The sequence below is a fragment of the Dermacentor albipictus genome, chromosome 2, assembly GCF_038994185.2.
Source record: "Dermacentor albipictus isolate Rhodes 1998 colony chromosome 2, USDA_Dalb.pri_finalv2, whole genome shotgun sequence".
Classification (NCBI taxonomy): domain Eukaryota; kingdom Metazoa; phylum Arthropoda; class Arachnida; order Ixodida; family Ixodidae; genus Dermacentor; species Dermacentor albipictus.
Window position 1 is genome coordinate 164,531,450 of NC_091822.1, and position 13,228 is coordinate 164,544,677.

Below are 13,228 nucleotides of genomic sequence, written 5' to 3' on the forward strand. Positions count from 1 at the left end.
TATAATCATAAGTGTGTTATTGCAAAGGTTTTGGTTTCACTAAACAAAAGAAATAAGTAGTTCATCACAAATGGAATATTATTATTATTATTATTATTATTATCTTCACAAAATTTTTAGAAATTGCGGTGCAGTATAGTACAATTCTAACCTTTGACATAAATTACTGAAAAATGCGGCCACTGTTTCTACGAGAAATCCAAGTGTTTATTTCAGTAAGTAACATAATTAGTCTAATGAGCTTTTTTAATTGATTACATTAAGGCACATATATCAATATTCGAATTGCTGCCTCTTCATTCGGAAGGCGTATCCACTTGGAATGAATCGTAAGGAATGCACCACAGTTTCAAGATATCGAATTTCAAAGCGCCCGATGAAATGCACTGGCGTTTCGATTAGTTTTATGCTTCAATGCATTAACCAGCGTTCTTTTTCTTTTTAACAGTAAACCGGAATACCGTGCATTTTTTTACCGCTATTCTGACGGCGCAAATCTCGAAGCAGTGCCATCCTCATAATTCGTTCCCTGTTGATAAACCTTACATATTCGCTAGCTAAAATTCATAGATTGAAATGTGTGCCACAAAGTAATCAATCGAAAAGATAATTAGCGTAACTGTTTTCATTATTCAACTAAGCGTTTTGATTTCTCGCAAAATAATGGTCGCCTCATCGAGTAATATTGATCAAGGTTTAGAATTATGTTATCTTCTCAGGCAATTATTAAAAAATTGGTGCAGCTCAAATTTTTAGTTTGAGCTGCACCAAATTTTGTAACACGTGGACTGGCAAATTTCGCACACGTTGGTGTCCAAAATTTGCCAGTCCACGTTACGAAATTTGTGTCCAAAATTGAACGTGTCCTATTGCCAGTCCACGTGTCCTGCCAATAGGACACGTGGACTGTAGTGGTACAGCTATTAGTGACATCGTCTGAGGCTTCGTCCAGCAACAGCACATTAGGAGCTTGTTTAATTTTAACAGAGCTGTTCTCGTCGAAGTAAAATGGCTATACCAGTATTTAAGCAATTCGGTAATCAGGGCTGGTAATTGGCTAACTGTAATTTTAGCAGCATTTAAGTATACGTCAAAGCAGACGAGACCTGCATCTGGTGGTTATTACGGCGAATATACCAGGAGACGGCGCCAACCTTATTGCTCCAGATTTTATGTCATTTTTGGGCTAGCACAATGGTGGCGTTGGCTTTTTTCTTAAATCTTTTTTTATTTTCATTTGATGCATCGAAAGGAAATCTTTTTGCGCGCTTTTACTGTTGCGTCCACTCGTTTATCAAGCGCAAAACTTTTCACTACGAGTTTTCTTTATGTATACACTGTACGAAATTATGCGGCCAAAAATTTTGTTTCGCTTGGTCTGTATTGACCACCCACTCCTATACTGAAACACGGTTGCCGCATCATTGACCCTTTTATTTTCAACTCGATGCGACGAATCTATTTCGAACCGCATCTAACACGTGACTGTAAGCGAGTCTCACTCCCCTGACGTTCCAGTTGTTCCGGGAGTACCACAAAGCTCCGCTTTGGCTTCTCTACTGCTTCATTTTTTATGTTAATTGCATGCAGTGCCATCTTAATAGCTCAGTTCGTTCGCAGACTACTGCGGGGTTTACAGAAAGATACCCTGACGTTTCTGGCCCTTCAGCTCTTCAAATTGACCTCGATAACATCATGCCTTAGTGTTCTCGATTTGACATGGGGCCTTAAAGCATACAAATAGAAATTCTTCGATTTCAGTAGACTTTGAAATTTTACTCACGCGACGGCAATGGTTACGTATCGATAAAGAAGCGTCGGTCAGCCAGACGCTTCCTCAGCGCTTCGTAGTGATGTTTTTTTTTTTTTTAGAACCAAGGTTCTGGGTTCCCTAACTTTATTTCGTACGGGGTCGGTTAGCGCTGCTCACAGAGGTGAACGACAGAAACGCATTCGATCTCTCCTGCTTTGACTGCTGCAAACAAATAACCCAGTTTTCCTCTTTTTTCTACGATGATCTGGCCTTGCTCTTTAATTCAGCGTGAGGGTGGTACAAATTCAACTCACCGTCTCTGTAGATAAATATGTCGCCTTGGTGGACTCTGAACGGATGCTTCGACCTCTCTCCCTTTGCTTTCGGTCTGCCACAAAATTTAAACAGGCACTGTTCAACCCTTCACCCACGACTTTGCCGCCGCTTAGCTGAGTCCAACACTCGCCGATATTACTTTCTTGCTGTGCAAAATAATGCGCTTGCTGCGAAGCTAAGCATAAAATGATATTTTAGCGAGAGAGCTATACGAATGCTTGACGCCACGCTCTGTATTACAGTTGACCTCCTATAAAGCGGCACAGATATGAACGAATTTAAACGGCGCCAGCGATACGAAGCGATAAACATGATACCAGAAACAAATAAAGAAAAAATGAAGCTGTGTTCTTCCCCTTGCCTAGCACCAGGGAGCACAACCTCTGCAAACCAGGGTGACATAAAGAACACACAAATTTTTGACAAGTTATTGAGAAGTTCTTTTTTTTTTCATCGAAAGTATATTGTTCGCGCACATCTGCCGCCGTTTACTCCAACAGCTACCGAGCGAACACGTGCAAGGCATGCTGCGTACATAGCGTTTTGCGCCACTTATCGAATCACTGCTCGGACCTGTGAGGGAAACTGCAATTTCTTGCTTCGAAATATGTGTATTTTCTACAGGCGCAGCCTATGCGCTTACGTCCTATCACTGTTTGTCGAGTAGTATGGAGTTTTAGTCATCTTTGTTTATTACCAGCGTTCATTCCTTTGCTACTTTCTCCTCCACTCAAACTCTTTGGCCACTTCCCAAATTATATCCGTACAGCATTGGTGCATTATATTTTCTTTTAGGGTTAACATCACCTATTTACTTTTGACATTTTTCAAGTTGACTCTTACCTACCGTTTTACAGGTATCTCGATCGCGTGAAGTATAATAACTGCTGAAACCCACACGATGCTGGATGCTAAACAAGTGTTATGCCTAAGCATGAGCGCGACTGTGTACAAATGGTAGCGCCATCTGGCCCTGCTGGCGGTACCTATGCAGCATTTGCAAGCAAACCGCGCGTGCTGTAGTTACGTTCTCTCAACTGAACGCTTGATGGCGCAGTGATATCAACTTGCCAGAGACGAACGGGTTCACGTAAAATGCTGCAGGTGCCTCGCGGTGCGATGAGCGTGATTTCGAGGCTACACTGCATGCGTGGTATGCGGGTACACGAGCATCGCGTCAGATGAACCACATCCACAGTCTGGAAACTTCTTTTACGCCTACGGGATTTACCTGGTCCTCTAACAGTAATCGTCGTCAGCTTTTCGTGCACTTTCTCAATTAACCAGCCTAGGCTCGATGCGTTCTTGTCGGAAACGCTTTGTTGCGAGGGAAGGAGAGAGCGAAATCTTCATAACTTACTGCAGATAACTCAGTAAACGTATGTGTAACCACCTATATGTGTAAATTGTAAAATAATGTACAGCCTTCAAAAGGGTGCAGGGGTATGAGTTATAGAGGCATTTATGCCCTTATTTTTTTATATAAAAAAGGCAGAGGCACGAATGGAGAGGGGCCCTTCCATTGTAGCACCCACATTCTCCAATGAGGTCAGAAAGGGGCTGAACAGCACAAGAAAGTCAGCTGAAAGGAATCTTTCTCAGGAAGCCTGCGCTTCCGAGCCAGCAACCTCCCACAGAACCACAGATGGTCAAGCCCACTCGAGAGCCTACTCCTGCCGCTGATGAGACGCCCAAAGCAGATCGTCGAGTCATTTCAATGCTGCGTCCCCTCATACCCTTATTCACTTTAGGGTGCAAATTATTTTACAGTTCAGCCGCCTACGTATACGAATTGCATTGCATCGCTTTGCATTGGGAAGGGAGATCGGGGAGAGAAATGCTCCATAGGAGCAGGTGGCAGGATAAATGAAAAAGAAAATGGCAAGGAAATTTATTATCATGATATGCGTTGGTGAGACGGTGGTGATAATAGTCCGAGAATATTACTTTTCTACTGCCTCTTCGAAGGACACACATTCACTGCCACACCTAAACACGCTGGGCTGGTTGGAAGGCAGGCAGATCAGCGAAGCTGGGTGGGCAACACTACAGAAGTGTTGACACAGAAAAGGCTACAGCTTGCCAATCAAAGCCAACGCATTAAAGAAATGGGAAATGCAAACTTAACGCTCGATGTTGATTCGAAGGAGAACGCATGGGAATTATGGTACGCTTCCTGAAGATCTAGTGGTTCTCGGGAAGCAGAGCTATTTTCACTAAAGATAACGAGTGCCTTTCGTTTCTGTAACCTGGTCATTCCAAGAAAAAAGTTTTGCCGCTGTCTGTAACGATACCACAGTCATGACAAGCTGACAGAACTGCAAGCCGTTCGTGGCCCGAAATTTCAGGGGGCGCAGGGTTAACGAAGGTGGGTTCGCGCGAGATAGGTGACGATTGTTGGGGGTGAGGTAAGCTCCCAAAGGACGCTAATTTTTTCTTAAAGTTTCGTAATATTTCTTCAGAGATGGGTTTCGCGTAAATTGGTGCTCGTGCATTAAAAGTTATCAGGTGGCGACAGTGATCAAAACAAAAAATAGAAAAAAGCAAGTTTACCCTTTTTTCTTGCGATAGTGGACCATTCCCGCCTTGGGAAAGTACGCCCTCGACAAGCACGCCGTAAATCGGTCGCGAGAGTGAAGCACTTCCAGCCACTCCTTTCGCGCGAACTGCAAATGCAACGCAAATGCCCCAAGTTGCAGTGCCCTGCGAGCCAAGCCACGCTTTCTTACTCGGTGATATTTGGGTAGTTTTAGCATATGACGATCTACTGTTACAGCTACCACTTTGGCCGCGTTAAAGTTTTGCGCGTGCTAGCCGAGTCCCGCAAATGGTGACAAATGGCAGCAGTAACGGTAGAGCAAGCGGTGTTAAAGAAAGAAAACATTATAAAATGAAAAGTATTGCTACTGAAGAGCTTAGCATCTAAAAATATTTGCCCTAAACAAAAATAAAAGGAAAGAAAAAACAATTGAATGACAGACCATTATGAGAGGGAAAAAATGAATTAATCAAAAGCTTTCACCAACCGCCTATAGGGTGAAATAAATCCCATTGCGCGCTAAAAATCTTGGCTTGCAAGTGCATGCATATCAGACTTACGGCAGAATCATCGAACGACCTCGTGTACAAGCGACAGCGTAGTGCGTGCACTTAATCGTTAAAGTAGTTCAATTCATAGCAAAGCGCGCGACAAGTAACTAGCGCAAGCGGTATGCCTGACCTCTGTACTGTTCACCCGTCCATACCTTCTTCCAATTGACGTGCATCACATTATGGAGCACCCTGCATTTCGGCTTCTTGGCTTGGACTGACGGTGCCAGTTGGATGGCAACGATCACCGCCAACGCTGCCAAGGCGACTCGCATGGCTCCAGGTCCCGGATGTCCGGCTGCACTTGAGGGAGAGAGAACGAGCATTGCCAATCTATGGTTCGAATAGATTGATATGGGCACCATGAGAAAATACTATCTCGCGAGGATGCTGAAGCGGAGGAGGAGGAAAGCAAAGAAAAGCAGAAGGCAGGGAGGTTAACCAGAATAACGTCCGGTTGGCTACCCTACACCGGGGCAATGGGAAAGGAGAAAGTATCAGCGATACATATAGAGCACATTCCGAAATGGACACTTAGGAGAAAGTTAACTTGGATTCGTAGATTACGCGTGTACGTAATAGGCGAATCAGTTACTGCTATACAGTGACCAACGACCCCGTATTGTTACTATATCAATGAAGAAGACCAATGTGACCAGTGTGTGAAGCACCTACACGAGGATTTGAAGGAGCACGTCGTGAACTATGCGTTTTCTGGTATTGGCAGTAACTCCGGCCGCCCGAGCAGGGGTGCAGGCCCGCCACTCCAGCGAACACTACAGACTCGCTCGACGAACCTATCCACAAACCTTTAACACGCTAAGAAGCCATTGTTACGGCGACAGCTTCAAACAAACACGTTCCTCCACCTCAAACTTCTACCGCTCCATACAACACCCGCTTTGCCTATACTCTCACAAATGCCAACACTGCGAACAATGCGCCTCACTTTACCGCAGCCAACTGCGAATATGCCCCTCCCCGCCCACAAGTGTTGTTTCGAATCATCGGCGAAGGATAGCGCTTGCGCTTGCACTTCAAGTAGATTTTCGGAACAGGCGGAAATCATCTGCATATGAAATCACAAAGGTAGATGAATAAAAAGATTCACTGATTAGGTTTTTTTTAATTATTCATTACCTTGTTTAATTTGCGCTGTCGAAGCCGTGCACTAGCGTTGCGTAGCAAAAATCACATTACTATACCTTTTTCAAGGTATTCGTCCGCCCAAAAATTGTCAAAAGGTGCATTGACGTGGCAGGTAGCGTTGTCCGAACGTCCCAACTGCTGTAGAGGTACTTTCGGGAAACTGTTAACTGGAACACCAACGCATGTCGTAGCGTACTTTGAGAACTGATATCTCGAAAGTGGTGGTACTAGTCTCTAAGCTTCTGCTCAGGGATAGGACTTGGTTATAACTTGGCTTCATCTCTGCGATTGCAACGTTCAGGGAACTAAAGCGAACATTCAAAAGAAATTATTGAACGAACTATTTTCAGTAACTGAGCGATTCTTTAGATTATTGACTGAATTAACGGGAGGACCTTAGCATATTGGTTCGAAGAAACGCCGGTTTAAGGTCAGATGCCAGCCTATCCAACGCACACTCACCCTGAAGAAGCGCTCTTCTATAAAAATCGTAGGGACTAAACGCCCACGTGTTCATCGCTTATAAAGGCCACGGAAAGGAGGTTTCTTATTCTTGCGTTCTGATCTGACCTGGTAGTTCTCGTAATTATTTTTTTTTTCGAATCTGCGGAAAACAACCTCTCTAATACGTGACTGCTAACTTTGGAGGATCCATTGTTCTTTAGTGCTTTTGCCTACTCATATCGTGACAGCGACTTTTGTTGCTTTCTTTCATTTCTTTTTTGTCAGTAATTTCCCAGTTTCTCTAGAAAGGACTTTTTTAACATGTTTGGACGGCTCCCCAGAGCTTTTGTTCCTGGAAGACAAAGGCTTCAAAAAACCATTCTTCGAGTCTCCGGAGGTTCGCTATCCTTACCTCGCCGAGGCGCTGAAGCCATAATTATCAGTGTATTCTCCTCTGTATGCGTTGGTTCGTATTTCGATGCTATTTTTACTACGTTTCCTGCTTAGAATAGCAACTCTGCCGAAGTAAGGCAAGTAGTCCGGTCATAGCAGTATAGATCCGCGACTTTCGTGGTGCAATCGTTGTCGATTTGCGACTCCATCTACGGAATAAATTACTTCACATACTGCTATCACAACTTGTGGACGTAAGCTCACGGCGAATTATGCATTACTTGTGAATCTTTGTGCCTCCAGTATGCGCGTACTACGTTTTGGTCGCGAGCGCAGGAGGTGCGCTGTGGTCGCTCTATAGGCAGCAACGTATCCCTCCGCGTTCTGTGGCAGATAAGTTCAGATCTGCGACGCTTTCCATGAACTGCTTACATAATGTTTTCCGGCATAATAGTATGAGACCTAAGGTTATATAGAAGTACACGACGCATGCGAGTATCTTTGGTTATTATGTGGCACATTATTTTTGGTGGGGGTGCGAGCAGTCAGAGAGCTATTTCAACCCTTCGTAGCGTTGAGAGCCATGTATGAAACGGAATAAGAAAGAGAAAAAGCTACCTTGTGTTTTTTGTTTCTGTAACATGATTACGTTTTTTTCGAGCAGTTCTTTCTTTTTCTTCTTAGATCAAATACCAAAGTGCTTGGCTATAGTAAAGAAAAGAGAAATGAAATCTATTTCATGTTATCGAAGTGATGCGCTCGAGATTGATTTATTGCATTTATGTTATTTTCTGGTAGTGCCACCCTGTCAATTTAAAGTTGTAAGATTTCATATGTCCTGATGTCAGCAGAAAAGTTTCAGCTTTAGGCGAAGAGTGTCTGTGCTTCGCATTCAGAAGCATGTGAGTGCTAAGCTGGTTGTGCTTAGACGATTACACGATTATTTATTGTAATATCGGTGTGTGAAATTTTCTCACAGTCTTGGGTTCGTGCTTCTATCCGCCCGTCTGCCCGTCCATCCATGCATCCAACCATCCGTCCGTCACTGACCGACCGACCGACCGACCGACGGGCAGACGAATTAATTAAATGACCGATCATTAGCATCCTCGCCATTGAATCCACATAGTGCAAGCCTACGGCAGGGGACAGCACAAGGCATGAGCTACACGCTCCTTCCATCCAGCTCAAAACACCCCTGCCAGCTCGCGTGCCGCTTTCGAGCCTACAGCGGAAAACCGCATACGTCTTCGCTAATAACGTTCATTAACGTCCAACGTTTAAGCCGCAAAATGTTTGTCTCTTCCGCCATGCCGGCTCTGTGTAGCTGGCAAAACAATAGCCGCGGCTCCGACAAACAAACAAACGAAAAGTAAACGCTCTCCGTAATGAAGAGCAGGTGCGGGGAGCGCCCCGCCCCAGCTGCTTTTGTCGATGGCGTCTCATTGACGACGACTTCGCGAGGGCTTGGAACAGTCGAGGCAACGCCGGAGAACAAAAGAGTGCTCGCCTGTTCCGTGCCGTGGATCGTCGCGTGCGGCAATTGTTTCGAGAGGGACTCGCGCTACCCTTGCTGTCCGACGTGGCCGAGAAAAGCCCCGGATGTCCCCCGCCCGTCCGCTGGGTCCTCTGTTTATGGGCCGCTAGCGAAAGAGAAAACGAAAAAGAGAAGGAAACAAAAAGGAATCTTTACTTTCCAGGATCCTTAAATTAAAGCCTCTTGTTCGTGGTTGGTGGCCTTAGAGCCACCCTCGAGGCAAGTAGACACTAAGAAAGTGCACCCGGAAGTACGCAGAATCGGCGCGATCTAATGGTTCGAGTGCCCTCCCGTGCGGGCAGGTGGTATCGGCGAGAAGTGAATGATTGTCTGGGGAGTTAGAGGGCGAACGTTCGTTTCGCGTTTTGGTTTTAATATATAATGGCGTAGCGCGTTTCTTAATTTCGTAACAACTGGATTAGAAGGCGAACGCGCGCTGATAATATCGTAGTTGGGAAAAGGAAGACGCGGAGCCTGGAAGATCGTGGGATAAATAGAGCAGGGAACCGTTTGTTTTAAAAGAAAGAAGAATGTTTATCTACCCGACTTCAGCGCAGAGTCACGAAGGAAACCTTTAGAGTTTCCTTAGTGGTTTCATTCTACTGTCTGGCGTACGACAAGCTTTCCCTTTCATGAGACTTTCTCGACCACGCTGATTTCCGCGGAGCTGATTTGCCATGCTCAATGTCCCTGCATTAAGGTTGTCGATTAATTAGGCTTCGCCCTGCGATCTGCTATATAGCCTCTTGATTAGCTCGGATGGTATAGAGTGACTGCTTCGGAAAAGCGTAAGTCCCAGGTTTGATCCCCAAATCAGGACAATCTTTTTCTTCAACTGGGAAGCTTTTTTTTCCCCTCAGAAGCCCGTGCGTGGTTCCTGTGTAGTTTCGTGCTATACTTTTGCGTGGATGACATCATTTCCCTTTTCTCGAAGCTTCCGCCTCCTTGTGGATTTGCTGCAGAACTGATTTGGACACGAGCGTTTTGTTCACTAGACAAAGTGACTAAGCGGTTTGATAAGGTTATGACAGTTCACCGTAATTAGGGTAAGTGGTTAGGAAAGCGATCGCAGGGAGAGAACGGGCGCCAAGTGAAAGAAAAAAACGAAGTTTATAAGGCGGTGTTGGTTTCAGTGGAGTGCTCACATAACCAAGTTTTCAGTCATTCGATAATCCGGGAATAGATCAGTGCGCGCGAAAGTCTTTAGCAAACCTAACAGTGAAAATGGTGCGGCATTGGAAGAGAGAGAGAGATAGAGAGAGACATTATTTAATCGAAGCTTGAGATGTTTTCTCAATCGTGCATCTATAGCATACATGCTACAGATGACAAGAGTGATGCATGAAATGAGACTTTCGTACGTAGAACGCACGCGAACGGCATACACAAGTAACGAATGCGAGGGCATGAGGCAACGAGTAATCAAGTTATCTGATTCGGGCCAGTACCCCGGGCAATGTCAATGTGGGGACAACTGGCGTTGAGCGTTTGCTTTGTGGCTCGGAGAGTGCAATTTGCCCGGAGCGTTTTGCTCCCCACATCAGCAAGCACAGTAGTAGTGGTTCCCCTTTCCCGACGTATCGGCGACTGCTGGAGATTAGCACCATCTCTCAAGAACCGCCAGGGGGGCCATAAAGACAGAAATCGCGCTTCAAGCCTGTAGTCTAAGCGTGTTTCATGCTTTGCTGCGAAACCTCTTGTATCACTGAGATCCTTGGCAAGGGGTTATTCCTAGCAGTCCTTAAGCCATTTCCATCCCTTTCATAGAATGGAGCTATATTATCCTCTGCATCAGAGGGAAAAAGGAGAGTGAGGGTGGTTCACATGGATTTTACACTCTCACAGCGAAAATGTATATTTCTAGCGACTGTGTTCGCGGAAGTAAATGATTGCCGCTATTCAACCCCAATCGGGAGAGCTCCTGAACCCCCCCCCCCCCCCCCATAGGAGAGTAAACACGCTGCAGTGGTGAAAACGAGAACTCTTGAGAAATATAGATCCGAATGTGGGACAAGCAGCTGTGGCCCACAAAGGACGTTGTTGGTGCTCCCTTTGTATTCATTAGCTTGTGTGAAGGGGTGTTATTTTCGCCGCTTAGAGTGAGCTTTTGCCGTTTTAGCGCAACGACAACACACTTTTTAAATGGTGCGCGAATGGTTCTTTTTCAGACCAAATCGAACACGAATAGAATATTGCCAGAAGCGAAATCGAGTCGAATATCGAATATCTTTCGAATACCGATCAGCCGTTTTCATTGTTAACGTGAAACGATGTTCGCATCCCAGTATATTGGCAACGTTATCACGCTTCTGTCATTACAGTGCGTGTTATGAAGCGTTGTTCATTAAAGGCACAAATCGAACATTAGGAACAAATAAGCAATTTGTTCGCATACTCGGAACCTCTCAGTGAGTGCGGCTGAGCTGGAAGAGCCTGCCTCCCAGGGTGACGTACAAAGTTCTCCGCTACGTTGATTGTCGTGCTTTATTATGTTTTTTTTATATAGCAGGCGGATTAATTTATCGTGCATTTGCTTCAATTTACTGTTCGATCATGCGCAGTTTACGATATAGTGTATTCGGAAACTATTCGAGGAATATTCTCATTTACTAATAGCGACTAATTGATTCGAAAACACAATCGAATTGGACATTTATTTTTATTTGTTATTTGAAAGCTTAGAATCTTCCCACACTACTCCAAAGATTCGTCGCGCACGCTTACAGGAAAGCCGCGCCCTGTCTCCTTTGGTCGGCGTTGAATCGCGCGGAGCGACATTGGGGCACCGTGCGCTTGGTCGCCGAAAAATAAAGAGGAAGACGAACTAATGCTCCCTCAATCGGGTACCCGCGATTGCGCAGTGATTGCAGCATGCACTTCAAACCGCTCCTAAGACAAACTTCAACACTTCAATATCGTTATACAACGCTCTTGCATAAGCCCTCGAGGGAAACCAGTCTGCTTTACGATTGGTAGCGACAGGCCCTAGCAACACATCTTGGAAGTTAAGCTCAAGGAAGGTTTGGTGAAGCATGATTGAGGCCGCAAATGGGAAGGATGATTTCGCAGCCTGGGCTTGTCTAAAGAAAGACTCGAAGCTGCAAGTGGGTTGTTTTGTAATGTTCTGAAACATAAGGCATATTTATTCGTACTCGCACCGAGTACAATATGCTTTGTTGCCGCGCGCCTAGTTGCGCTTAAACAATGTTAAGATGATGTGGAATTCTATTTTTTTTAATGAATCTTTTAAAGGCCCCCAATACGAAGCAAGCTGAACCGATGAGAGTGTCTTGATGAAGACGCCACAATGATTACGTCAGCGCGAGCCATAGCCAAGTCATCAAAGGGACAGCGAAGCATCAGAAGGCGCCGTTGGAGAAGGGGAAGCTCTAACGAATGTCGCGACCTTCGCCCCGCTCCCGAATGACCCCGCGACCTTTAGGGAGTAGAGGATGCGGCGATAGCTCTAGCGGCTCCTTGTGTGACCCACATTCCGAAGGGGGTCAAGCGTGGCGGCTTCAAGAAGCGAAGTTCCGGGTCTTGTTCCGTTTTTTTTTCTTTTTCGCAGCTGTTGTTGCCACTTTGGCGGCACAGCTGAACGTGCTAGCGGTACAACACCAAAGAACAGGAAGAAGAACTTTAAGAGGGCAACGCGGTAGGTTAGGAAAGAAAAGAAGATGCGTTACACGGTGTTGTGCGTCCAAAGATGAAAGGAAAAAAGTGGGAGGAGTAGGAAACGTGTTGGTGCTACGAAGGAATCCACGCGCACATAGCACGCCTGTGTATATAGGCGAGTGCACAAAGGTTCGTCCGCTATTGACTATGCGCCAAAGGGGGAAAAATATAATACCAACAGCGCATGCGTAGAAGGCGGTATAGCCAGACCGTACCGCCTTCTATACTGCCTACCGCAGAAGGCGGTATACCAAACTATAAGAAACCTGTCCAACTTGACTTCACACGATCGCGCTGAGGTCACCTCGGAGGAAGAGGGGGCCAGATCGGCTCCCTCCGAATTCTTGGACCCGGGGTCCAGGAGACGAAAAGGCAAAATGGGGAATGCGAGGATGCAAGTCGCTTGCGCAGAGTGTGACCCACTTTAGGTGCACTTTCGAGCACGCAGACGTATTGAGGATGTGCGTCCTCCGTGAAGATCAGAGAAGAAACAGCCGGTGCATTTGAGAATCTAGAGCATGGGCAATTCGGTTTGCGGGAATAGAAGTTTGGCCCCTTTGTATCTCTATTTTCCGAGCAGCAAAGTCGTCTCACTGCATCGAAAAAACGCTGTTGAGTTAGTGATTGAAAAGTATGTAGACTATTTTTACGGGAGACGCGTTGGGGTCGCACTACTTCGGAGGGCATATAACGTGGGAATTTTGTATATGCAAAAGCAAATCTGATATGGCCAGTCTGTGTGCGTGAAAATCGTTGGGCATGTGCACTTAATGTTTAACGGCCTTGTTAACTTGGTGTCACTGTGCACAAAATTTGGAAATTGTTTGTATGACTCTGTAGGATAGGCGATG

At 45.5% G+C, this 13,228-nt stretch overlaps 2 protein-coding genes across 3 annotated transcripts in view; one reads left to right on the plus strand and one right to left on the minus strand.

Moving 5' to 3' along the window:
* The window catches only part of LOC139055596 (uncharacterized), a 9,687-nt gene extending 2,789 nt beyond the window's left edge, over positions 1-6,898 (minus strand). Inside the window, exons 1-5 of one of the 2 annotated variants that reach the window (XM_070533113.1) lie at positions 6,791-6,898; positions 6,385-6,495; positions 5,335-5,477; positions 4,643-4,755; positions 2,068-2,141 (exon numbers count right to left, since the gene is read on the minus strand). In XM_070533113.1, coding sequence (XP_070389214.1) covers positions 2,068-2,141; positions 4,643-4,755; positions 5,335-5,477; positions 6,385-6,495; positions 6,791-6,845 — 496 coding nt within the window. In that variant the 5' untranslated portion in view covers positions 6,846-6,898. The remainder of the gene's footprint in view (positions 1-2,067; positions 2,142-4,642; positions 4,756-5,334; positions 5,478-6,384; positions 6,496-6,790) is intronic. The other variant, XM_070533114.1, reaches the window with a different exon arrangement.
* The window catches only part of LOC139056253 (uncharacterized), a 642,331-nt gene that overhangs the window by 480,917 nt on the left and 148,186 nt on the right, over positions 1-13,228 (plus strand). The gene's annotated exons all lie outside the window — the stretch shown is intronic.